This window comes from Gobio gobio (assembly GCF_949357685.1).
Source record: "Gobio gobio genome assembly, chromosome: 1".
In the NCBI taxonomy this organism is placed as follows: Eukaryota; Metazoa; Chordata; class Actinopteri; order Cypriniformes; family Gobionidae; genus Gobio; species Gobio gobio.
The window spans coordinates 45,900,813-45,926,627 of NC_137097.1; the positions used below are offsets into that span (position 1 = coordinate 45,900,813).

The window sequence follows — 25,815 nt, forward strand, 5'->3', positions numbered from 1 at the left end:
CTCTCTCTCTCGCTCTCTCTCTCTCTCTCTCATACACACACACACACACACACATTAATAGGAACGAATTCGAGGCAGTAGAATCGATGTGCCACCTAGATCGGTATTAGACTAGTGATGCCTTACTGGAGCCAAAATGGCAGCAGCGTTTTATTTTCAAACATCATCTGTCCTCGAGACGAGTGACTTAATCAACCAGATATCTAGTAGTTTATAACAAGATAACATTTTCAGATTATCTTCATAAGTACGTTCATTTTGAGCCTGTTTGTTCTATGTCGTCTAACAGCGGGTCAGTGAATGACACAAGAACCGGCCCGTTCTGTCTTGGTAAGTATAAATACAATTTAAACAAGTAGCGCGACAAATATGCTTTATTTCGCGCGGCGTCAGTTACTACTGTGTACCACATTTCCCAGCGGTTTTGAAACAATGTTGCCAAAACCCGCCCATATGGGAAATAATATGATAGAGAAAACAGGGCAGTCCGCCAGAAGTACCTGTCAACTATGTTTACAGTGACTGTGTTCATTTGTGTTCAACAGTTTTTATTAGGTTTAAATACACAGTGGTTATTGATCCTCGTTTATCATACTGGACTGCTGTTTTACTGGACAATTGCAGTGCCCGCCCTTGTTCACCGTATTCCCTCTATATATCAGTTTGTTGAACATGGGAGCACATTTATAAATATGACAAACATGTTATGAAATGGACGTTATAGCCTAGAAGACGTTATAGTATTTGCATTTTAAGAAAAAAACATTTAATGGATATAAAACCATTTACGATTGACAAATTAGCCGCTGTTTAAAGTGTTTTCAAAAACTCACATTTTGATATGCTGAATCTCTTAATTCAAAGGCTGGACGAAGACACTATGGATATCATATTTGTGATGTAATGGGCTTTGTGTTTTTCAGTGTTTTCCACCCCATTCTCTATTGTCGAACATGAGAGATCCACTACAATAGTTGTTGCAAATGAAAATGGAGGATATGTCTCTGTCAGGCCTGGATAACACCAAGCTAGAGGTAAAGGATTTTTTTGTTGTTCTGTTTTTTTGTGTTCATCTAAATGCATCTGTTTACATAAGAATGGTTTTATACAGGCTAACCACTAAAATTCGCATACAATGTAATGTAAAATGTGTGTGCCTTTAACCCAGGCCCCCAAAGTAGCCTGTATCATAAGATATATAATTTCATATGTTCATTTATTTAACTCGTATGATTCATCTCTCCTTTTTTTAGGCCTTGGCTCATGATGTTTACTCTGACCTAGTGGAAGATGCCTGTTTAGGGCTGTGCTTTGAGGTGCACAGGGCAGTCAAACAGGGCTATTTCTTCCTGGATGATACGGACCAAGAAAGTATGAAGGATTTCGGTGAGTCAATCACATGAAAATACACAAATTGATTATTCCTAAAACATGGGATGCATGGTTTCAAAATTTGTCTGTATTATATGCTTTTGCTGATGTAGAAATAGTGGACCAGCCAGGTGTAGACATCTTTGGGCAGGTGTACAACCAGTGGAAGAATAAGGAGTGCGTGTGTCCCAATTGCAGCCGAAGTATCGCGGCCTCTCGTTTTGCTCCTCATCTGGAGAAGTGTCTTGGGATGGGCCGTAACAGCAGCCGAATAGCCAACCGCAGGTCAGTGGACTGTGAAGTCACACTATTTAGCTCTCTTATACATGTGAACTTACATGAAAATGTGTATTACCTAACATTAACAAAGGTTAATACATGCTGTAAGAATATATTGTTAGTTCATGTTTGTTAATAATGCATTAAGAAGGGAATTAGATATGGCCAAATTGTAACCAACCCCCCCCCCCCCCCCCCCCCCCCAATATTTGATACTCTTGATGCTGCTCTGCTATACTCAATTATGCACCGCTCTGTTTGTTGCTAGGATAACAAAACGTTATAAGTTTTACTTTTTCTCAGCGGTCTAACAGTGCTTGTCCCTGTCAGTCAGAATAATTAAGATGGCCAATCAAAGAAGGGGGGTTTAACTGTTAATGCAAATTCCAATGTGAAGCTTTAGTTTTACTGTTTTAAGATATAAACCTTCAGTGACTGACAGTAATATGATGCAAACTAATCAACAGTTTTATGAAATTTCACCATTGTGAATTGAAAATATGTAAATCGTAACTGAATTTGAAGTGACGAGAAACATTTCGCATTTTTTGTATATTAGAAAGACAAATAATATTGAATGTGTGCATATTTTAAAAATATATTATTAAATATATAATATAAGTTGGGGGGTGTCGGGACACATTTCTAATCATTAGTTTCCATGGATAACACATAGACTTTCTGCCAGATGGAGAGATTTTATTGATCCTTGAGGGGAAATTCTAGAGAAATTGCAAAGCATTGAAGGCTGTTGTTCTGCTCTTTTTTTTATTTTTATTTTTTATTTATAGAATAGCCAGTAGCAACCACACAAGCAAGTCAGAAAGTGATCAGGAAGACAATGACGATATCAATGACAACGACTGGTCCTATGGTTCAGAAAAGAAAGGTGAGCTCCTCCTGTCTGTCTGCCCCCCTCACTACCCACACCGCTGTTTGTAGTGCTGGGCGGTATGACCAAAAATGTATATCACGGTATTTTTCTAAATTATATCGGTTTCACGGTATACGACGGTATTTTTTCCCCTGTGCATGACTGGGTGTTAATCACATTTTCTACTGATTAAGAGGAAATAGCCTACTGCAGGAGATTGACTAGAATACCCTGTTTTACTGTCATGATGAGTGAATATTGTAGAAAAATTTTATAAGTTAATAAAGAGTTAATAGAGTTTATAAAGGTTTGCAAAGCCCCACAAAATGATGCCGTGGAGAGACAACAACCAATAAAACACAGACCTGCAACACACCCAGAGTCATACTTACAGACACCTGAATATTAAAAGTTGAGTTGAGGGCACCTTAAGCATTTTAAAAATCTAACCCTATATAACAACAAACTGCCAAAACGAGGAGAAACGCGGATATTTGCAATACATTTAAGAGCACTCTCTGAACTAATGACACACATCAGTTAAACACAGAAAGAATAAAGCAGTTACTTTTTTGCCCATTCTTCTTTGAATTGTCAGTTTATTTATTAATTTACATCATTGTCTTTTGTGTAGCAGAATAATCCATCGTGTCAGCGCGTTCGTGATCAGACATACGGTTGTATCAGTGTAATCAGTGCATACATTTCATTTTAATAAGACGTGATGAAATATGCGCGCACACACGCTTCTGGTTCATGTCTAGAGCACTAGATTTTATGAAAAATGTCCATAAAAATGAAAATGCGCTCGCTCTGGTCTATATCAGTGCTATACGATCCATGTGGTGAGCGTTGTTAAACCCATGGCGGCGCTCCGCGCAGAAACCGCTCTCTCTCTCTCTCGCGCCGCGTGTAGTTCGAATTCTCCACTATAATCATGGGCTGAATTCGAAATCGCCCCACATAACCTCAAATATAGCATTATTTGGAGGGGGCAGCTCTTTTTAGTGGTGTCTGAAACCCTAGTGGACGTTATTGAGTGCACTCATTCTATCCCATTGCACCGCAATAACGAGTGTACAGCCGATGTACACACATTGCCTGTCCGACTTCACGCACGTTTTCATTCACTCCTTCAAATAAAGTGATAACATGAGGAATAATGAATGAGAGTATAGGATTCAGCCATAGGCTGTGCTGTTAATGCGATCTCAACTGTGCTCTGACTGCTCCTTACTACAGTGCATCAATGAAATGGGTCCCCTCTCAAACAATGACGCGCTGCGCCGCGTTCCGAACGTTGTTTAAGCGACATATACCGGTATAGCGGTATCATCAAAATTCATATCATAAAATAAATAAATACCGGTATTCGGTATGAACCGGTATACCGCCCAGCACTAGCTGTTTGCCTCCAAAGGTTTACCCCACTGCCACATTGTTTTGTTTTATTTAGTGAAACCTTGATTTCAATAATCACGAATAACAGTTTATTAACTGCTTATTTTCACAGCCAAGAAGAGAAAGTCAGAAAAGGTATACAACTTTTTTTTGAGACATGTACTTGTTAAAAATGCAAGCCAAATATTCTAAAGTATAATACTTTTTATAATTTGTGTTTAGCTTGTAAATATTGGATATTGAAAATGTTATTTGTGTATCTTAGAATCCAAACTCTCCCAGGAGATCCAAATCCCTAAAGCACAAGAATGGTTGGTTTTATTCTGATTGAACCTAACTTTTAGGAGTTGTTTATCCACTTAGTGCACTATTTGACAGGTGCCAGGCTTCACTTGAACATGTTATGAGTGTCTTTTTGTCTGACTGCAGGAGAGCTCAGCAGTAGTGTTAATCCAGACCTGTACAAGGTGAGATGATAAGCTAAAAAAGTATTTTAACTTTGGTCATCACTTTCACTATTGCATTAATAACTGTAGTATTACAGCAATATTGTTTCACTTTCTCACTCATGTAGTATAACTACAGCTCTGGCATTAGTTATGAGACTTTGGGACCTGAGGAGCTGCGATCCATACTGACTACGGTAAGTACTATTTACCATACAATATTGTTTTTCTTCCAAAATGAAAATAAATACTAACAAAAATTACAAAGTAGAGGCTCATCAGTTACCTACACATTGTGTTTAGGCTTACAAATAAAAGTCTTAAAATTAACAAATCTTTTAATGATTAATGGCAGTGGAAATTTAATTCATCTTCAAAATGTAATTAAAAAAAAATCTTAATAATAAATTACTAATTTTGTTTGTTTATGTAATATAATATCTTCTATTTCGACTCTTGACATTTTTTCCATCATATAGCTATTTTTCAGATTAAAATGCAGTTAATTTAAAATATTAATATTTGAAGATTATGTACCTGAATAAAATAATACTTGTTTTGTGGTGACAATTAAAAAGGATCAGTACAGGGATAGTTCACCCAAAAATGAAAATTCTGTCATCATTTAGCAGATCTCACCCCCATTGACTTCATTAGTATTTTTTCTTCTTCAATGGTAGTCAATGAGGGGCAAGATCTGCTAAATGATGTAAATGATGATGACAGAATTTTCATTTTTGGGTGAACTCTCCCTTTAATGTAAAGTGTAATCTGACATGTCACTAATTTAGACCAATAAGAAACAACCAAATAGCAATCAACTGATAGTTTGATCATTTACAATTACTAGGATCAGCTGGTCAATGTGCCTAGTTGACCGTTATCAGAAGTGGTACTTCCCCCTTTTGTCATGTACAAAATCTACCAACATCAAATTTCAGTGATTAGTTTTTTTAAAAATAATGTGTGAAATAAGTATTCAGTTTCAGTTCAGCTGTCTTGCCTGCTATCATTACATTCTATTATTGTATTCATTATATCATCTATCTGTCATATTGGTCAACCACTGGAGTTTCCATCTTGCTAACAGGCCTTCTTTTTCCTCAGCAATGTGGGGTTGTATCAGAGCACACAAAGAAGATGTGCACTCGGTAAGAATTCAATCCATGTTTTTGAACTAACAGGAAACCATAAAAATAAATATCTGTGATTTATTTTTACAAATGCACACTGTGGTACACACAGTCTACTGACATTTAGAACTTCTTTCCATTACCTTATTGACTATGACCAAGTTTGTCTTTCCTTGGCCAGCAGAAAAAGTAAGTATTTTTCCACTGCAGGCATATATTATGAGGAATAAAAACTTGCAGCTGAAGGCTGAAACATCTGTGAAACCAGTCTAGGAGATTTAAGGGCTTTGCACATGTTTAAACTAAGTATTTTAAAACTTAGTGTTAATGCTGCTTTTAACCTTGGATTAATTTAGATGGAGAACTAGATAGAGTAGTTATGAACATATTTGGATAACAAAAAAAATGAATATACTGATTTAATTAGTAATTGAAATAAAATCATTAGAATTATATGGTGAACAAATTAAGAAAATGAAACCCTTTTCAAGTGAACCATTCCTCTGATGAATCCTGTCATGTGATCAGAAGTACGGTGAAAGGGGGACATAGGTTTTCACTCTTCGAGTTTTGAGAGCGTGTGTGTGTGTGTGTGTTGCTTTAGAGCCAAAGATTGATTGTGCATGTGATGTGTAAACACATGATCTTTTACATTTGTGTAAATGGAAATGATCATGTTATGTTGGGACTGATTTTAAGGAACACAACTGGCAACTCCATCTAAACTCCAATTTTTTGATTGGTGTCCACTTTTCAGTTTTCTTTCCTGTGTCATTTGATTTGGCCTCTCTTATTTTAAAACGTATAATTGAAATAATCTGTCTCCATTCCAATTGGACATAAGAGTACACCATTTCCCAATTGAACGGTCAAAGGTTGTTTCAAAGCACTGCCTGTTTTTACAAAGCAAGAGACTTGTTGAACATCAGCCAGCACTGAAACCCCCTTCCCTAATTGCTAGTATCTAACTCTAGAGCCCCCTTTCGAATCCTGCTGGCGGTGTTCACCTAGTCTCTCGCCCCCTCATTGTCTCTGGTGCAGTGCGTAATGCCACGTTGTGTCCTGGCAGGTCCCAGCGGTGTCCCCAGCACACGGACGAACAGAGGAGGGCAGTCAGGGTCTTCCTCCTTGGGCCGTCCGCGTGAGTTTCACCCCTTTTCCCAACCCTGACAGAAAAGAATCAATGTACCCACCCGCTTTCCTTTCCTTCCCTCTCTTAATATACATCCTTTTTCATCAAGCTTGTGATTTTTTAGCAGCTGTCTGAACAAAATAGTGAAAAACGAATAGGTCCTAATATTGAGACCTGAGGCACACCAGCCTAGTCTGCTGTATTGTTTTAAAAATGTGTGACGTAACATTTTACAATAAGGTTTTATTTGTTACCATTAGTTAATTACATTAATTAATACCAACTAACAATGAATAATACAATAAATTATTAACCGTAGTTACTTATTTTAAAATCAAAAGTTGTATCTGTTAACATTAGTTAATGCATTGTGAACTAAAGACTGGACTACACTACACAATTTGTTTTAAGATTCTTGCCCTGATTTGCAATCTGGAGGAGTCAGTATTAGTTACGGAAAGTGCGAAAATTTTGGGCAGGTAAAGTTGACAGATCTCACAGAAAATGGCATAGTGTATGATGTGCACAGACCTCTTTTTTTGGACACGTGGAATCCACAAGTACCAGATCTGGGCAGACACTATGTTGCTGTCTGGGAACAAAGTGTATGTTTCTGTGAGTTTGTTGTGTTCAGAATGACTGAACAAAATGACCAAGGATCACACACTTAACAGACTTTCGTGTATGATGCCCTGTTTTGCTCTGTAACCATTTTGACACCAGTTGACATGTTTATGTCTAGTGTTTTAAAATCTGTTCAGATATTAAGTGTAGTGTATTCCAGCCTTAATATAGTTGTTCTTCATTATTTGTTCATGTTAACTACTAGGGGTGTAACAATATATCGCAATACAAAAATGCAACAATATGTATCATGTAAAGTGACTGTATTGTGTATAGTTCACCCAAAATAAAAATTACAAGATTTACAGAGTTTTAGTGTCTGTACTACATTAAACTACTATATATAATGTTGAATATAATGTATAATAAGGCATTGGGGGAATATTTGTGGGTCCTGATAATGCCAAATGTCTTATTTTACCAGTAAAAAGTCAGTGACAGAGTGCGAGCATATCCGTCTAAAATAATTCGCTTTCAGCTTCAGAATCATGAATATTTGTATTATGGTGTCACCAATTTATCATTTAAATCAACAGTATATTTTTTTGTTAACAGTTTACCATATAATAATATCGTATCGTGATATGTATCGAATCGTGACACGAGTGTATCGTTACAGTCCTATTAACTATTAACAAAGGTTAATAAATTATGTAAAGAAATGTATTGCTCATTGTTAGTTCATGTTAACAAATGAGACCTTATCTTAAAGCGTTACCACCGCAGTGATGTCAGTTATGGTAATTTTATTTCCTGCTCAAGCTTTGTTTTCCTTTTTCATAAAGAAGCTCAATGTTGCTAGTCCATTTCATTCATTACCTCGGCATAATATTCTGCTTTTGTAGACTCATTTACACGTAATGCACTTCGCAGATGCTGTCATCCAGAGCAAGCTCTTTAGCTTCACAATTTTAGTAATTATTCAATGTGCAGTTTTAACCTGTAGAATAATGGGTGACAAAGGAATCAGATCATCAGCAAATGTCTCTTCAGTTTTTAGATCTGTTGGTTGTTTCTTTGAACTGGGGTTCTCGGTAAACCATGTCCTTATTCAGCATTTGTCATTGTGTATTCATATCTTGCATCCTGTTTGATAGGTCGACACTACCCGACTCAGATACAATGCTGGAAAACGATGGCTATGATGCCCCTGATGGCCAGCTCATCATGTCCCGTCTCCAATGGGACGGCTCCTCTGATATCTCACCGTCAGACTCTGCATCTTCAAAAGCCAGTGAGTTTTTCAAGAAGGCTTTTAAAAACAACACTTTTATCTGTTTCACTTATTTGCCGTCTCATTCTCAGGCACCAATAACTCTGAATCTAAGAGACCTAAGAAAAAGAAGAAGCCCAGCACGTTGTCTCTGACTGCTGCTGGAGGTGGAGGAGAGAGGGACAAAGGGCAGGAACGAGAGAGAGGAGACAGGGTAGCTGGCGGTGGGAGCGGTAGCGGTAGTAGCAGCTCCCAGAATGCACTGGGCTTGTCCAATCGTAAAAAGCGACCAAAACTGCCAGTTCCTCCAGCCCCTAGCATCTACGATGACCTGAACTAATGAACCTTGAACACTTACACACACATTTTCTGATCATGATTCATGACTGACTTGACGAGTCCTTGTATGATCTCTGGGTTTTACCATTTCAAGGTAGATGAATGAGACAAGACACTCACTGCTGAACATGTAAGAGAGGCAAGGTCTGGGTGGCATTTCAGAAATGAATTTCATGGGCATATGAGAACATTTGTTACGGCACAGTGTTGCACAGTGAAAAGTGAGTGTTTTTGTGACTAAATGTGATTTTTGTTTTAATTTTGCTATGCAGTTCACTGGCATTGCATACTCTTGTCTGTATGTATACATGAGATTTGGGTTTACAGTGACACATGAAAATGTGCCATGGTGTGCACGAGTGAATGGGTTGTTGCAAATATTTTGTCCCTGGTGGCTCATGTAATACAGTTGGTTAATCTGTGCAATGTCCTCCTCAATATGGTCTTTTCATCATATTGTCTTGCTAATGCTACTGCAACCTGTTGATCTCAGCTGCTTTCTGCAAAACAACTATTACTCACTCTCTTGACAATGTCTTGCTAAATAACGGACTTGCATAGTGCTACGACAGCTTTCTGCCAAATCTGTGGGTACACAATCATTTGCCTTTTGTATTGCTTTATTTAATATATAATAGTTAATATTCTTGTTTGTTGTCATGGCTATTTTTTCTGGTCTGATAACTCTATTTATTTAATCTGCCTGTGAATGTTTGTCTTTTTTTTTTTTTATAATCATGGCTTTTTGATTCCTCAATCTTTCATCTCTGGCCGAACGTATGCATTTTCTTGGATTACAAAATGTAAATGACTGAAGAGTTTGGTGATCCTTAGAGCACTTACTATGTTATGTTAGATATCAGCCTGTTTTGTATGAAATATGTTTGGTTAAAAAAAAAAAAGTTTGTCAGAAATGCAAATCGTAATTTAAAATGCACTTAAAAATGGATCAAATCCAGCCCATTTAGACACCTTATTGTCTTTTTTTCGTAGAGTTTTATTTTTGTCATTGAGCTGTTTGTGAATTTTGTTGCTTTAAGTTTAAATAACCGGAGAGCGTGAATGGAAATGTCTGCATGATGGAGGGGAAAACAAAACATGGTACAGCTTATCATTGCTGTGGGTGGATTTTTCTTCTGTGATGAGTTATTGCTCTGTCTCTCAATGGACTGTAGTATCTCTGTAATATTCTAAATAAATGTCTCAGGATTCACAATTTCTTTGTTCTCACAAAGTAACTAATTCTCAAAAAGATTGTCTTCACATAACCAAACCTTGTGTGACTCTTCTATGGAAAATGAAGATATTTTGAGAAATGCGTTCTCTCCATACAGCGGAAATCAATGGGCTTAAATATATTGTTTGGTTCCCAATGATTTTCAAAATATATTTTGTGTTCCGCTGAAGCCATGCATGTCTGTACCCATATGGGAATCTTCCCTTTAAACCTCATCCGAGATTTGTTAATGGTGTTAATTGTGTGTGGATAAGCACAACAACTGTTTTTCAAAGATGAGCTATTTTATTCTGAATTACTGCATCAAAGCAAAAACAAAAAGCATTTTAATTAAAGAGGTGCTGGTTGTGTTAAAGCAATGGTGAGAATACCAGACCAGTGTCCCCCCTAATTCTGACAATACTGAGAAAAAGTGTGACCCATTCATTCGAGAACCATCACATTGTCAGAGAGTTTTAAGGTTCCTCCACAACTCTCTTGATTTATCTACAGTAAATATATTGCTTATATACAGATTGTACACAGAACAAGAAATTATTTGCTTTGTTGTCAGTCACATATGAATCGCCTATTAATGCAGTGAGTTTTCTATAGACTCTTTAGACTATAGCGGTCCAGTTGCTTCTGTGTGGCTTGCATGTAAAATCTTCAAGTATGAAACTCCTAATTGATTACTATGAGTTGTAACTAGCAGCAGACATGCTGAACCAGACTGTCATGTAGAAACGTGTTTGAAATAAATACAGATTTCAACTGGCAAAAGAAACAAAAAATCCTTCGATCACAAACATCAAAAGTCAGATGAGTAAATGAAAAAGGAAATTGATGCCTCACAACATCTGCTAAATGGTACATCACAGCTGTTATGTGTGCAATAAGACTTTTTTTTCTCTTCATAATACAGATGATAGTGGTGCTAATACCGGTGAAGATGAGATAAAAACCATCAGCAATTCCTCTAAAATAAAAGTCAGACATGGGATCCCGACTTCTCTTTACACAGAGAAGCTACGCTTTAGGCTGAGATTAAATAATTATAAAGCTAATTTTTTTTCCCAAGAAGCTAAATTATACAGCAGTGTTGCTGCTCACAAAGCTGAAAGCACTAGCGCACACTCTCACCCCGCACACGACTTCAGTCGTCTAAATGGCACCAGAACCCTCGAGGGCTCCCTGAGAACTTTCTCGGCTACCACTGACTGCTTATTTTCACGTCCTATTGTTTCGTTCTCCCTAACATTGGCATCTCAATTTGTCTTCTCATCGACTGTGCATGCCGAAGATGAGGAAGCTGAAGAAGACCGTGACCCCAACCAAAGAGATGGTGGCCGGGGCAGTGAAAAGCTGGCGGTAGTTGATTCGGAAGTACCAGACCACGGCAAGCAGCACCACGAACACGGGGACCACCAGGCTTCCCGTGCTGAGAGCCAGGCCAGCCGACCGCAGGCCCCCGCTGAGCATGGAGCCTCTCCCGGCTCGAGGGTTCTCCTCGGCGGCCGCCTCGCGCAGCGCCTGGGCTTGAGAGATGTGACAGTGCAGCACGCTGTTATGGGTGATGTTGAGGGACAGGAGAGAGCGCTGGGGGTCCTGTAACAGCTGGCCCTGATAGATTAGTTTAATCTGATGTTCACGGCCAGAGAAGTACTTACTGAGAGAGAGAGAGAGGGAGAAAAATCATTACTAAACAAGAGAAACAAGATGCTTACATACTTTGCTTTTTGCTTGTGACTTGCAAGCTGAGTGAGATGGTCATGTGGACAGCGAAACATTGTGGACTACTCGCGTGTGAAAGATATTGCATAAAGTATTTTAATTAATGAATCATCTTTTCTAGTATTAAATGTTAAACATACAAAATGTAAACATTTAAAATTACACTACTGTTCAAAAGTTGTGTCAATAAGACCAAAGACATTTATTTTCAATAAATGCTGTTCTTATGAACTTTCTATTCATCAAAGAATACTGAAATAAATACATCATGGTTTCCACAAAAACGTTAAGCAGCACAACTGCTTAACGAAATAAATAGATTTATCGAAATAAATCTAATTAATAAACTAAATTAACCATTTAATCTAAATTACTGATCTAATTATTGATCTAAAGCCCACACTGTCACTGTATGATAATTGAAATGAACTGATGACATCAGCGTTTTTTCCAGAATGGCTATACAGCTGAATAAAATTATGCTGCATTATTTTCCTGTTTAACACTGTAAAGCTGCTTTGAAACAATCTACATTGTTAAAAGCGCTATATAAATAAAGTTGACTTGACTTGACAACTGTTTTCAACATTGATGATAAGAACAAATATTATTATGATTAGAATGATTTCTGAAGGGTCATATGACACTGAAGACTGGAGTAAAAAATTCAGCTTAGCATCACAGGAATAAACTATAATTACACAAAAATCATTTATTTTAAATTGCAATAATATTCAGTTTTTTACGTTATCTTTGAGCAGATAGATTTTAGAGATTAGAAACATCTTGCAAAAACATTTTATAGGGATAAAAATTAAAATTACCCCACGATTTACTCAACCTCGAGTCATTCTAGGTGTATATGACATTCTTCTTTCAGACAAATAAAATCTTGAGAGTTATATTAAAAAATGTCCTGGCTAATCCAAGCTTTATAATGGCAGTGAATAGAGGGTGAGATTTTGAAGCCCAAAAAAGTGCATCCATCCGTCATAAAAGAGATCCCCTATAACTCCAGGGGGTTAATAAAGGCCTTCTGAAGTAAAGCGATTCATTTGTGTAAGAAAAATATCCATATTTAAAACTTTAAAAGCTAAAATAACTAGCCTCTGGTAGACGGCCTACGCAAGTCGACTTACGCCATAAGAGTAACCTCTGACCTGACGCTTGACGTATTGATGAACGCAGAAGCACAGAGGATACAGAGCAAAACAAAACACCGGTCATGAATTAGAACATTTTTAAAGAGAAATGTCGGAGGATTTTCGATATACGAAAAGAGGAGCTTGAGTTTGTTGTCCAGCCCTATTTGTTTGAACCGCGAGAGGCGTCAAAGCTTGCGCTACTCCTACATCGCACCAGGGGATACACTTTTGACTTGCATAGGCCGTCTACCGGAAGCTAGTTATTTTAGTTTTTAAAGTTTTAAATATGGATATTTTTCTTACACAAACGCATCGCTTCACTTCAGAACTCTTTTTTTGGGCTTCAAAATCTCACCCTCTATTCACTGCCATTATAAAGCTTGGAAGAGCCAGGATCTTTTTAATATAACTTGATATAACTTGTATTCGTCTGAAAGAAGAAAGTCATATACACCTAGGATGGCTTGAGGGTGGGGTCATTTTCATTTTTGGGTAAACTAACCATTTAACTACTCTTGTAATAGATAGTTTGGGACCAGATGTTAGTTTCCACTTACATTTAAAGAAAAACCTTTACCAAAAATGGCCTTGAGTTGCTAAGGTTGAATCAGTTCATTGAATCAGGTTGAATCAGAGTCCAAATTCTCATTCAACTATTCATTTGCATCATCATATACAAATGCTAATTAAACTGGACTGTAGCTGTTTGGTTGAAATTATGTTTTTTCATACAATTGAAATACATAAAAATCAAGGTATATATTGAATATCGTAAAAGGATAAAAATAGTTAATATTTTTTGCACAGTCCAAGTTCTGCAATGATGCGCATCTTCAAGCATAAGAGACAGTACTGAGCTACACCCTTCAGAGTACTCATTTTTCATTAAATTTTATTAAGTTCATTCAATTTCATTACATTATAATGGAATTCACCCTATATTTAAATAAAAGTATTTTTCATGTTGGTGCAGCCGATAAACTGACGTCTTTGCCAGGTGTTTTTGTACCTACACATATGAGCTTTGCTTTGCTACAGCTGACAGCATGAGCATTGTGAGTTCTCCCATTCATATGCAAGATCATAACTAGGATATTTTTTCACTACTTCCTGTGTGTTCGACTCACCTCTTCAGCACTCCAACAGTGTCCTGCGGTCTGAGCACTGCCAGCTCCTCCGTGTCATTCAGAAACTTCAGTCTCACCGTGATGCTGGTGGCCTCATCCTCTGACTCCTCTTCCATCTCTTCTTCATTTTCATCACCTTGAACAGAGCTCACTTTCTTCCTCCCACCCTGAATATCCAGCAGCTCTTCTCCAGGCATGTCCTCTCCCCCATCCGGCCGGCCCTCGCCCTCTTCTTGTTTCTCCTCCTCTGCTGGCTCCTCGTCCGGCTGCTCGCTGGTCTCTGAGCTGGGAGGGGAGCTTGCATAACTGTCATGACCCCCGAGGCCAATGAGGGAGGCATGGGCGCCTACGGTAAGAATGGTCCCCAGAATGTGATCTCCACGGTCAGCCACGTGGGTAGACAGCCAGGCAAGAACCAGGGCCAGGAACAGGACGACCACACCACCCAAAGCCGTAGCCTCCTCCCCGAGCCCGTCAAGCACAGTTAGAGCACACACCGCCATCCCAGCCCCTCTCGACCTGTCAACATAAAACACATTCACAAGCTATTTTACTTCTGTAATGTCACATATTTCTAAGTGAAATAGGATATTCAACAATACTGTTTGTTTACATTATTCAATCACATAACAGGGCTTAGGGATGTAATCCAAAGAGGCAATATTTTAATGAAAAAATACAAATATTTTCCTCTGGAAGTGCTCAGCAAATACAATTTCATGTAAGGCATCTTAGCCTTGGTGAACTATCTGGCATTTATGATAGGTAATTCTTGTCATTAATTGTGTATGTATAAGTGACATTCGACTTTAGTTGTGTAGTTATTAAACTGATAGAAACAACTACAGCAGTGAGTTGTGTGCATCGTAAATATCCCTAACTCTGTTACCTAACATAAAGTGACACACTTCTTAACTGCATTAGACAATAAGCCCGGTGCCACACAAGTACTGAGTGTTATATACTTTACTTTTGAAAGTAAAAAAGAAATGTGGTACTGCATTAAAATGATAATATCCCTCTGTTGTGTTATATATTAGCTCATTAGATTGTAATACACTGTTATCAGACAGTTTGTAACGTAAGTTACCTTAAAGGTTCGCTAGCGGTTTCCGCTAAAGCCACGAAACCTTTAACAAACCTTCACTGTTACACATTTAATGTCGCCCACGGGGCATATAAAAGCGTTACGGTCGATATTAAACACAAACGAGACGAAAACAGAGCAGAAAAGATATTTAATAAAATGATCTGCTTTGTTGTATCTGTCTGAAAGGGAAGGCAGCTAATCATGTAACGTTAACGTTAGCAGTGATACAGGACGACCTTGATTCGCGTTTTTTAACATAACACATACCCTCTAAACATATACCACAGCACATTTACCTTCTCTTACTTCAGATCATTCTGGGTCGACGTTGTTTTAGTCCCTACGCCAGTTACAAGACACAGCACTTCGCATAGAAATACATAAACACACGTACAATCTCACGCGCACGCGCACAGCTGACTCTCGGGAAGAGTGGGGAGGTCACGTGGTTGGCGAAACGTTCAGTGATTGTTTGAAACCAAAGTAAAGTTTTTGGTGAAAACAACGTAACGTTCAATATCTCACTCACTTCTACCAGAAAAAAGCAAACAAACAAAATGTATAAAACCACGTGTGTAATGGGGAAATCACAAGATTTCCGTGTTGCATGCAAATTCTGGGACAGATACACATTTTGTTTTTGGTATTTAACCCTGTGGTGCTCTTCGTTTAGGGGTTGCATTGGTTGTCTTCCTGGTCATAAGTGTCCGGGCACCTAAAAGTTAAACTTCCTCCACCCCAGTAAAACCAATGCAATTTATTTTTCTTCAATAATATTTTTTCTTTTAAATTTTAAATTTTGAGATGATTTGATGGTATTTTTTTAATATGTATGCAATAATTATAGTCTATTTTTGCCATTGAAAATTATACCAGTTTTTTTTTTGTAATTATTATTATTATTATTATTATTATTATTATTATTATTATTATTGCAGTATTTCAGGTTAAAATAGAGACTAGGCCTTCAAAATAATTTTTTTTGAAGGCAGATTAGCGCCCTCTTTTGGAAATCATGCAACCATGTGGTGTAATCACTAGATGTCTCTATGGAGGATTCCCTAGTTCTGTTTTGAAAACATTTAATCATTATTTTTTAATGGATTTGAATATATATTTAAAAAATCTCAAAGGCTATTATAAAGGTTTAGATATTTTTTTGTTTGTTAGAAATATAGATTTTTTTTTCTGTGAATTTGTGTTTTTGCCGATTTCCCATTCATTTCATATGGTGTCATTTTTGACCGAAGAGCACAAGTGGGAGTATTTTTTTTATGACCACTTAGCATGCTCGAATTATGCCCTCAATTTTTTTTAGTGTTAACATACCTAATGCTAGAAAAGTCACCAAGTTTCATATTTTCCAGATTAAGCTGTGATTTAAAAAAAAAAAAAATGTGGTTCATAGGCTCAGTTTTTCATAGGTGTGGGTGTGTATAAGTGTGCGTGTGTGTGTGAGTGGATGTGTCAATATCACACTCTTGGTGTTTTAGAGTGTCACCCCTTTACTGCTGTGTACTTTTTTTTCAGCATCATGGCCGATTTGTAGATTGTACACGCAAATATTCAGTGAATTTTTGTGTTTTTGCCGATTTCCCATTCATTTATGGTCGGTCATTTATGACCGAAGACAATGAACGCTACTTTTTTTTAACGACCATATAGCATGCTCGAATCATGACCCCAATTTTTTTGTGTGTTTAGAAAAATCACCAAGTTTCATATCATTCTGATGAAGCTGTGATTTTTAACATTTCAAAACAGAAAATGTTCCGGTCAGAAATGACCGAAGAGCACCAGAGGGTTAAAATATTTTTGTACAATTAATTATGTGGTAGTTCTTTGTCAGGAGCCACACAATGTTGTCAAATAGCTATTGCTGCTTATTCATTGTAAACCACACACACACTAAAGCAAATATAGCATGAAACAATACATTTAACATTAGTAAGGTTAACATAAGTAAAGAAAATGATGTACAAGGCCACTGAATTTTCGACATTACATCTAAATAATTACACCTGACAAACTAATTACATTTTGTAATTTAAAAAAAATCTAAGTAATTATAATATATAAAATTACATTTTACAGATGTGGTGGTTTACAAAAAAATATATGTAGGTCTGCAATATCATATTGCAGTATCTTAACTGCAAGATTTTTAAATAATGTATTTGCAATTATCTCAGAAATACAAGAAATGAAATGGCAACTGTGAGTAATAAAGAAATTACAGAAATTATAGATTTGGATGACCATCAAAGCTGCAATAATAAATTCAGTTGGTGCTAATCTTATTCTCATTTCTTTGTTTATTTCACATAGTGAGGACATTCATTGGCACATATTCAAGCACTATCCATCGATCAATATCACTATTAATATTAGATTTGTCTGTCTTTCAGGTCACAGCGGGCCTCTTAGTTTGAGGCCTCTGCTCTGACAGCCAAACACCCCGGGGGCACTGGACCATTCGGCCAGGACCATAATCCATCCTTGACTGTGCTGCTATTGTCAAGAGGTGTGCAGGGATCTGAAACCATCAGACAGATATCAATTTATAACAATGTATTATCACAGATGATAAATATAGTATGTAAAAAAGAGAGAAATGTTCAGCCCACTGTTTTCAGTCAGCTATTTTTGGTTTCTCTAAGAGTGGAGCTCAACAGAGCTGTCCGTCATTTTGCAGCAGTAGATAATCTTTTAAAGTGGTGGGAATGTTGAGCTGGACTATTGCGAAGTGACACAGTGACCCCAGATGGCGGCGGAGCACACAGCGGCAGAGGTGCTGAAGACAGCGAGGCTGACCGCTCATCCGTCTGACCGCATCGAAGAAAGACTGATGCTCCTGACAGAACAATACATGATTTTTCATTAGGATATTAGTTTCTGAATGTATAGTCGCACAGATACTTTTTAATGGTAGTATATACACTGTATATACTGGTCAGAAGTTTGGAAACATTACTATACATAACATTTATTACTATACTTTAAAATATAATACATTTTCAGCATTATTCACATGATCCTTCAGAAATCATTCTAATGCTGATTTATTATCCGTGAAATTGTATTGTGTTGAAAACTGTTGTGCTGCTTAATATTTTTTTGGGAACCTGTGATACTTTTTTTAAGGATTCATTGCAATGCATTTATTCGAAATAGAAATCTTTTCTTACAATATAAATCTTTATCATCATTAAATCAATTTAACACATCCTTGCTGAAAAAAAGTATTAATTTCTTTTAAAAAAAAGAAAGAAAAAAATGTCTGATCCAAAACGTACGGTACTGTATATTGTTACAAAAGATTTAAAACAAATGCAGATTTTTTTTAAACCTTTTATTTTATTTTAGTCCTAAAAAAAGTATCACATGTTTGATAATAAACGTCCAACATTGATAATAATTGTCCTATTAGAATGATTTCTGAATAGGATCATATGACACCGAAGACTGGAGTAATGAAGAAAATTCAGTGTTACCATCACAGAAATAAATTATATTTTAAAGTATATTCAAATAGAAAAACATTATTTTAAATTTTAATGCTATTTCACAATATTAAATTTGTTCTGTATTATTGATCAAATAAATGCAGGCTTGATGAGCCGAAGAGACTTCGGTAACACTTTAGAATAATGGTCATTAGTTAACATTAGTTAACTACATTAGTTAACATTAACTAATAATGAACTGCATATATAAAGCGTTTATTAATCTTTGTTAAAGTTAATTTCAACATTTACTAATGCATTATTAAAATCTTGTTAACATTAGTTAATGCGCTGTGAACTAACATGAACAAACCATGAACAGCTGGATTTATATTAACTAACGTTAACAAAGATGAACAAATACAGTAACAAATGTACTGCTCATGGTTAGTTAACGTTAGTTAATACGTTAACTAATGTTAACTAATGACCATTATTCTAAAGTGTTACCGAGACTTCTTTCAAAAGCATTAAAAATAGAAATGTTTTCAAACTTTTGACCAGTACTGTAAATATACAGTACAAAAAGAGAAATGATCTGAGCTATGCTATTCAATTCAATGTATATGTCTACATTCTTATTGTATGTTAACAGATTGTGCCAAACACATTTGTTTTTGCTTTTAATTCGTATTAGATACTGATGAATTCTCCTCATCTATGTAGCATAACATTTTTGGAATGTGATTTATTTTCTCTGCATTCAGAGAGACCTTCAGTAGTTCCTCTGGTATGTCCTCTAACCACTCCTCACATGCTGGGATGACCGCATAGCAATTCAGCATTACCTCCAAAGTTGCAGGAGAGAGGAGGCAGAGTTTCAGCATCTGAGATTTACACACGCAGATATATAAAATCAGATTTCATACCAAAGGGTCGGTAGTAGGGAGGGCAAAGAGGTGCACAACAATCTGCACTTACTCTGGGGGAGGGCGGATGTGCTCCATAGTTAAGAAGAGATTGGGCCACAACCTCTGGCTGTTGGTCTGGGTAATCTTCAACTACCTGACAAAACATAGAGAGAAGAAATCAACCATCAACGTAAACTGTTTAAATAAAAAGTGCTCTTTATATTTTTATATTGAAAATGAACATTGCAGAGGTCTAAACCCTGTCATCATCCCACCTGCAGCAGGCAGTCCATGGGTGTGTATCCGGCACAGTTAGCATTGTCCGCACGAGCCCCATGTTCCAGCAGCAGTTTAACAATGCGGGGACAACAGTTTCCACAGGCATTATGCAGGGCCGTATGCTTTTTCCTCCCAGCTGTCTGGGCGTCAGCCCCGGCTGCTAGCAGCTTCTGGACAATCCGCAGATACCGTCCTGCATCTGCGGGCCTCTCTGCCCCAGCGCAGGCTGCATTCAAGGGTGTCTCACCCTCTTGGGTCTGAGCCGTCACGTCCCCTCCATAGGACAGGAAGAGCTCCACGTGGTCCTCCAGACCTCTCCTGCAGGCCACGTGAAGGGGGGTGAGACATGAGTCACGCTGGACCACATTCACCAACGCACCACAGGTCACCAAGTGCTCAGCACACCTGCAGGGCAGATAAGAGTGTGATTGGTGGCTTCATTATTGTGCGCCAGAGGGGAAATAAGAAAAATGTCAATTTCATTCCTGCACGGTGTGACAGTAGCAGTATAAATCACCTTTTGTTGTATGGAAAACAAAAGCTCTGATAATCCTGCCTAAGATCTCCTTTTGTGTTTTACAAAAGAAAGACAATACAGGTCAGAATGGCATAAGGTTAAATAATGATGACATTATACAGTGCCATTCAAAAGTTTGGGGTCGGCAAGATTTTTTTAATGTTTTTGAAAGTCTCTTATGCTCACCAAGACTGCATTTAAATTTTTTTTTTTTAAATACAGTAGAAAAGTGAGATATTGAGAAATATTACATTTTAAAATAACTGTTTTTATATGAATACATTTTTTTTTTTTAAAGTGATGTCAAAGCTGAATTTTCAGCATCATTTCTCCAGACTTTTTCAGAAATCATTCTAATATGATGATTTGATGCTCAAGAAACATTTATTATTGTTATTATCAGTGTTGAAAACAGTTGTGCTGCTTAATATTTTGTTGGAAACTGATACATTTTTTTCAGGATTCTTTGATGAAATATTTATTTGAGATAAAAAAAAATAGTGCTGTCAGACCGATTAATCACATATATAACACAAAAGGCTTGTATATATATGTTTATATATATATATATATATATATATATATATATATATATATATATATATATATATATATATATATATATACATACATACACACACACACACACATGCTATATATTTACAAACCTTTATGTAAGATGTGATTAATCGTGATTGACAGGACTAATATAAATCCTTTGTTACATTATTGTCTTTACTGCCACTTTTGATCTATTTTTAATACATCTTTGGTGAATTTTTTTTTTTAATGGTTGTGTTTTGTGGAAACCTTGATAAACAGAAATAGATACATGATACAGGAAATAGAAGTCTTTTGTAGCATTATAAATGCTACAAAACTGTCACGTTTTTATCAATTTAAAATGGTATACTGTAGTGTACCTTTTGACTGTTCTTCTGAGACTTTAGCTATTTACATATATTTAGACTTTAATAATTTTGCATGTTTGTATTTATTCATTATTTTTCACATCTTCAACTGAACCCCTCTGACCATATTCAGGCCTACTCACTGATATGTTTCTGCTGCATTGCAGAGGTGCAGCGGGGCATTGCCATCGACAGCGAGCAGGTCTGGGTCAGCCCCGTGGTCTAAGAGCAGACGCACACAGACGTTATGGCCTCCTACACAGGCATCGTGTAAAGCTGCACGACCCCCTGGGTCTGCATCCACCTCTGCTCCCCTAAACAGCAGCTCCTCGACACAGCCAGAGTGCCCCCTGCTGGCAGCCAGACGCAGTGCAGACGTCTGCTTTATTTTTGAGATGAGAGTCCACATTCCTGCAACAGAATGAGGAATGAATTTACCCAAATACACCTGAACTTGTATGGTAAGCCATTTTGACTTTTTATATTCATTCAGGATATGAATTCTTGATATGAAGAATACAATTTTCACAAGTTAAAATGCTAATTCTTGATATCAGAAATGGGATTTTTACTAACAATGGCAATTTTTGATATCAGGAATTGCATTTCCACTAGTAAAAATGTTAATTCTTGATATCAACAATGGTATCACATGCAGAAATTGAAATTCTTTATATCATGAATTAAATTGCATCTAGTAAAAACTCAAAAAATTCTTGATATCTGTAATTGTATTTTCACTAGTTAAATGTCACCATAGGCTGCCATTCAAATTTAATTGTTGATATCAAGCATTGATTTCTTACATATCAGAAATACAATTCTTACTAGTAAAAATCCAAATGATATCAATAATTACATGGTTACTAGTGCAGATGTCTATTCTTTGATATCAACAATTGAATTGCTACTATAGTACAAATGTTTATTTTTGATATCAATAATTCGATTGTCACTAGTGACAATGTTAATTTCTGATATCATGAATGTGATTGTTATAGGCTACTAGTAAGAAAGCTATTTGAGATATCTGAAATTACAAATGTAACATGTTGAAATACGTTAACATATTAAGGAACATTTCAACTAGTGAAAATTGAGTTCTTGACATCACAAATTTATATTTTTACTAGTAACAAAGTGATCATTTATATAAAAAATATGATTTTTACTACAACCCCAAATCAGAAAAAATTGGGACAGTATGGAAAATGCAAAAAAAAAAAAAAAGAAGTGATTTCTAAATTTACTTTGACTTGTATTTCATTGCAGACAATATGAACACAAAATATTTCATGTTTTGTCTGGTCAACTTCATGTCATTTGTAAATATGCATCCTTTCCTGTCATTCAGACCTGCAACACATTTAAAAAAAAAAGTTGGGACAGGAGCAATTTAGGGCTAGTAATGAGGTAAAATGGTTAAATAATGATGTGATTTGAAACAGGTGATATCATCAGGTGATTGTAATTATGATTTGGTACAAAAGCAGCATCCAAGAAAAGTCCAATCCTTTAGGAGCAAAGATGGGCCGAGAATCGCCAGTTTGCCAACAAATACGTGAGAAAATTATTGAAATGTTTAAAAACAATGTTCCTCAAAGAAAGATAGGAAGAGATTTGGATATTTCACATTCAACAGTGCATAACATAATTAAAAGATTCAAGGAATCTGGAGGAATTTCAGTGCGTAAAGGAAAAGGGCGCAAGCCTAAGCTGAACAACCGTGATCTCCGATCCCTCAGGCGGCACTGCATCAAGAATCGTCATTCATCTATAAGCGATATCACCACATGGGCTCAGGACTACTTTGGCAAACCTTTGTCAAGTACCACAATACGCAGTTACATCCACAAATGCCAGTTAAAACTGTACTGTGCCAAAAGGAAGCCCTATGTTAACAGTGTCCAGAAGAGCCGTCGACTTCTCTGGGCTCGGAGGCATCTGGGATGGACCATCACACAGTGGAAACGTGTACTGTGGTCAGATGAATCAGTATTTCAGGTATTTTTTGGGAGGAATGGACGCCGTGTGCTCCGGACCAAAGAAGAAAAGGATCATCCAGACTGTTACCAGCAACAAGTCCAAAAGCCAGGGTCTGTCATGGTATGGGGTTGTGTCAGTGCCCTTGGCAAAGGTAACTTGCACTTCTGTGAAGGCACCATTAATGCTGAAAAGTACATAGAGATTTTGGAGCATAATATGCTGCCTTCAAGAAGACATCTTTTCCAGGGAAGTCCATGCATATTTCAACAAGACAATGCAAAACCACATTCTGCACACATTACAAAGTCCTGGCTGCGGAGGAAGAGGGTACGGGTACTTGACTGGCCTGCCTGCAGTCCCGACCTGTCTCCAACAGAGAATGTGTGGCGCATTTTGAAGCGCAAAATGCGACAACGAAGACCCCGTACTGTTGCCCACCTTAAGACTTGTTTGCAGGAAGAATGGGACAAAATTACACCTGAAACACTTCATCACTTGGTGTCTTCAGTCCCTAAACGTCTTTTAAGTGTTGTGAAAAGGAATGGCAACATTACAAAGTGGTAAATGCTTTACTGTCCCAACATTTTTTTTAAATGTGTTGCAGGTCTGAATGACAGGAAAGGATGCATATTTACAAATGACATGAAGTTGACCAGACAAAACATGAAATATTTTTTGTTCATATTGTCTGCAATGAAATACAAGTCAAAGTAAATTTAGAAATCACTCATTCTTTTTTTTTTTTTTTTTGCGTTTTCCATACTGTCCCAACTTTTTCTGATTTGGGGTTGTAGTAAGAATTGTATTTCTGATGTGTGAAATTCTTGATATCAACAACTGAATTTGACCAGTGAAAATACGAATTCTTAGTATCAAGAATTCTTATTTCTGTAAGTGATGACGTCATTGTTGATATCAAGAATTTAAAAAAAATTCTAGTGGAAATGTAATTCCTGATATAAAAAATTGCCATTGTTAGTGGAAATCTAATTTATTGAGAATTAGCATTTTAACTAGAGAAAATGTAATTTCTGATATCCTGCGAATAATAAAAGGGGTCATGAATTGAGAAATCAACTTTCCCTTGAGCTTCCAGGTCTTCAGTGCGGCACGCCCATAAAAACTGAGCGTTCCATGAGAGAGCCTCAAAACCAGGGTAGAAAATAGCCTATTACTTATTCATTATGATGTTTTTGAATGTAAAAACCACGCAAACATCATAAGGTGACCTCAGACAACAGCATAAAATGTTTTAAAAAGCCAGTTCATGACCCCTTTAAAAGTCAAAACAGCTTGTGTGTGTTGTGGCTGCGTAAAGGGTCCTACCCATCTCCGGGGCCCACGCCATCTCCTCATGTACGGTTTCCATCAGTGCATTCACCATGCCTGGCTCTTTGAGGATGGCATACACTTTCTTCATATCTCCACACATGAAGGTATTGTGGATGGCTGGGTCTCGGCACTGTATTTGGGGTGGGGGAGCACGAACCGTCTGGATCCTCTCGTTTCCATGTCGGAGTCTGGGGGCGGCAGGCAGCGGACGCCTCGTCATAGCCCTCCTGTGTGCCAGTGCCCGTCTGGCATCCTCCCAGTCCTGAAGCTCCTGATCTAGCCTTAATGAGCGCAGAGAAGCAGAACTAAAGGCAAAGGTTTCTCGGGACATCCCGACAAGAGTGTTTGTGCTTAGAAGAGTCCCAGAGTAATACACCTGGAACAAAAGAGTATTGGCACAGAGATTGTTAGGCCTGGTTTCACAGACAGGGTTTAGATTAAGCCAGGGTTAATAGTTAAATTAGGACATTTACTAGCGTTTATAAATGTCCCTTAGAAAAAAAACTAGATTGCATCTTTAGACAAAACAATGGCACTAACATATTTTAAGATATGTCAACACAAGTTTTAAGTTAAAACAGCTCACATGCATATTAGTCTGGGACTATAGCCTTGTCTGTGATTTGTAACTGAACATGGGAGTGTTTATAAAGCAGCATTGCTCAATAGTTGAGCAAAACACCCACAGCAAGTTGCAAATGTGATTTCGTTTCTGTATTTAAGGAACAGACTTGGGCCTATATATTAGTAAAACAGATATTACATAAATAAAATACAATAATAGACTATAAACAGCTCAGACACTCTACAACAGCTGAGAACAGTGTTTATGGTAAGGTCGTCCTACCTTCTTCGAATTGCTCCTATATAATCGGCATACTTCAATAATCTATGATAAACTTGCCTAAAACATTTGTTTGATATAGAATAGACTATGCTCCTAATATTAGCTGTTTCTCTTAATGAAATGACCGCGTGTACGAAGAACGAAGCTGGCTGTCACAAGATATTGTTGACCTGACACACGGTGGAGCTCTGGGTATTAATAGACTAGAATGTGAGCAAACATTTCCCTGCACTAGCACGACATCGCCTGTAGATGATGCACCAACTGATATCACTTGTCCTATGTAAAATTCAAAACAAAACATTATTTTATTGGGCCAGATCAATTTAAGGTGTCGTGATGGTTCTTGAAAATAGCCTACTGCAAACTGCACAATATGTTATACATTTACCATAAATGTCCCACTTTTGTATTAACATTAGATTGCTCTTTTGGAGTTATTGCTTCTGAAATTGAAAGATG

The 25,815-nt window shown here is 37.1% G+C and overlaps 3 protein-coding genes across 8 annotated transcripts; 1 reads left to right on the top strand and 2 right to left on the bottom strand.

Annotated features, from left to right (window-relative positions):
- Positions 1–45: 45 nt before the first annotated feature.
- On the top strand, positions 46–10,030 carry atxn7l3a (ataxin 7 like 3a). 2 transcript variants are annotated; one of them, XM_079817631.1, is made up of 13 exons: positions 46–330; positions 924–1,034; positions 1,254–1,386; positions 1,485–1,656; positions 2,442–2,539; positions 4,038–4,060; positions 4,191–4,236; positions 4,355–4,392; positions 4,500–4,568; positions 5,479–5,522; positions 6,574–6,645; positions 8,358–8,494; positions 8,566–10,030. In XM_079817631.1, the coding sequence occupies exons 2-13, from the start codon at positions 984–986 to the stop codon at positions 8,811–8,813; spliced, it is 1,131 nt and encodes a 376-aa protein (XP_079673757.1). In that variant the 5' UTR covers positions 46–330; positions 924–983; the 3' UTR covers positions 8,814–10,030. The 2 variants fall into 2 exon arrangements, with proteins under 2 accessions (XP_079673757.1, XP_079673758.1); XM_079817632.1 differs by lacking the exon at positions 6,574–6,645 and having other exon boundaries at positions 80–330.
- tmub2 (transmembrane and ubiquitin-like domain containing 2) lies at positions 10,013–15,701 on the bottom strand. Of its 2 annotated transcripts, none has more exons than XM_079817652.1 (3): positions 15,421–15,701; positions 14,035–14,553; positions 10,013–11,697 (listed from the first exon to the last, which is right to left on the bottom strand). In XM_079817652.1, exons 2-3 carry the CDS (start codon positions 14,535–14,537, stop codon positions 11,310–11,312), a joined length of 891 nt encoding a protein of 296 aa, XP_079673778.1. In that variant the 5' UTR covers positions 14,538–14,553; positions 15,421–15,701; the 3' UTR covers positions 10,013–11,309. The 2 variants fall into 2 exon arrangements, with proteins under 2 accessions (XP_079673778.1, XP_079673779.1); XM_079817653.1 differs by having other exon boundaries at positions 15,431–15,538.
- A 629-nt stretch (positions 15,702–16,330) lies between these two features.
- On the bottom strand, positions 16,331–25,565 carry asb16 (ankyrin repeat and SOCS box containing 16). 4 transcript variants are annotated; one of them, XM_079827617.1, is made up of 8 exons: positions 25,354–25,565; positions 24,501–24,882; positions 21,332–21,599; positions 19,757–20,165; positions 19,552–19,635; positions 19,344–19,457; positions 17,752–17,978; positions 17,415–17,660 (listed from the first exon to the last, which is right to left on the bottom strand). In XM_079827617.1, exons 2-7 carry the CDS (start codon positions 24,835–24,837, stop codon positions 17,793–17,795), a joined length of 1,398 nt encoding a protein of 465 aa, XP_079683743.1. In that variant the 5' UTR covers positions 24,838–24,882; positions 25,354–25,565; the 3' UTR covers positions 17,415–17,660; positions 17,752–17,792. The 4 variants fall into 4 exon arrangements, with proteins under 4 accessions (XP_079683742.1, XP_079683744.1, XP_079683743.1 ...); XM_079827619.1 differs by having other exon boundaries at positions 17,446–17,660; positions 19,344–19,418; positions 25,354–25,543; XM_079827616.1 differs by having other exon boundaries at positions 16,331–17,978.
- Between the last annotated feature and the right edge of the window lie 250 nt (positions 25,566–25,815).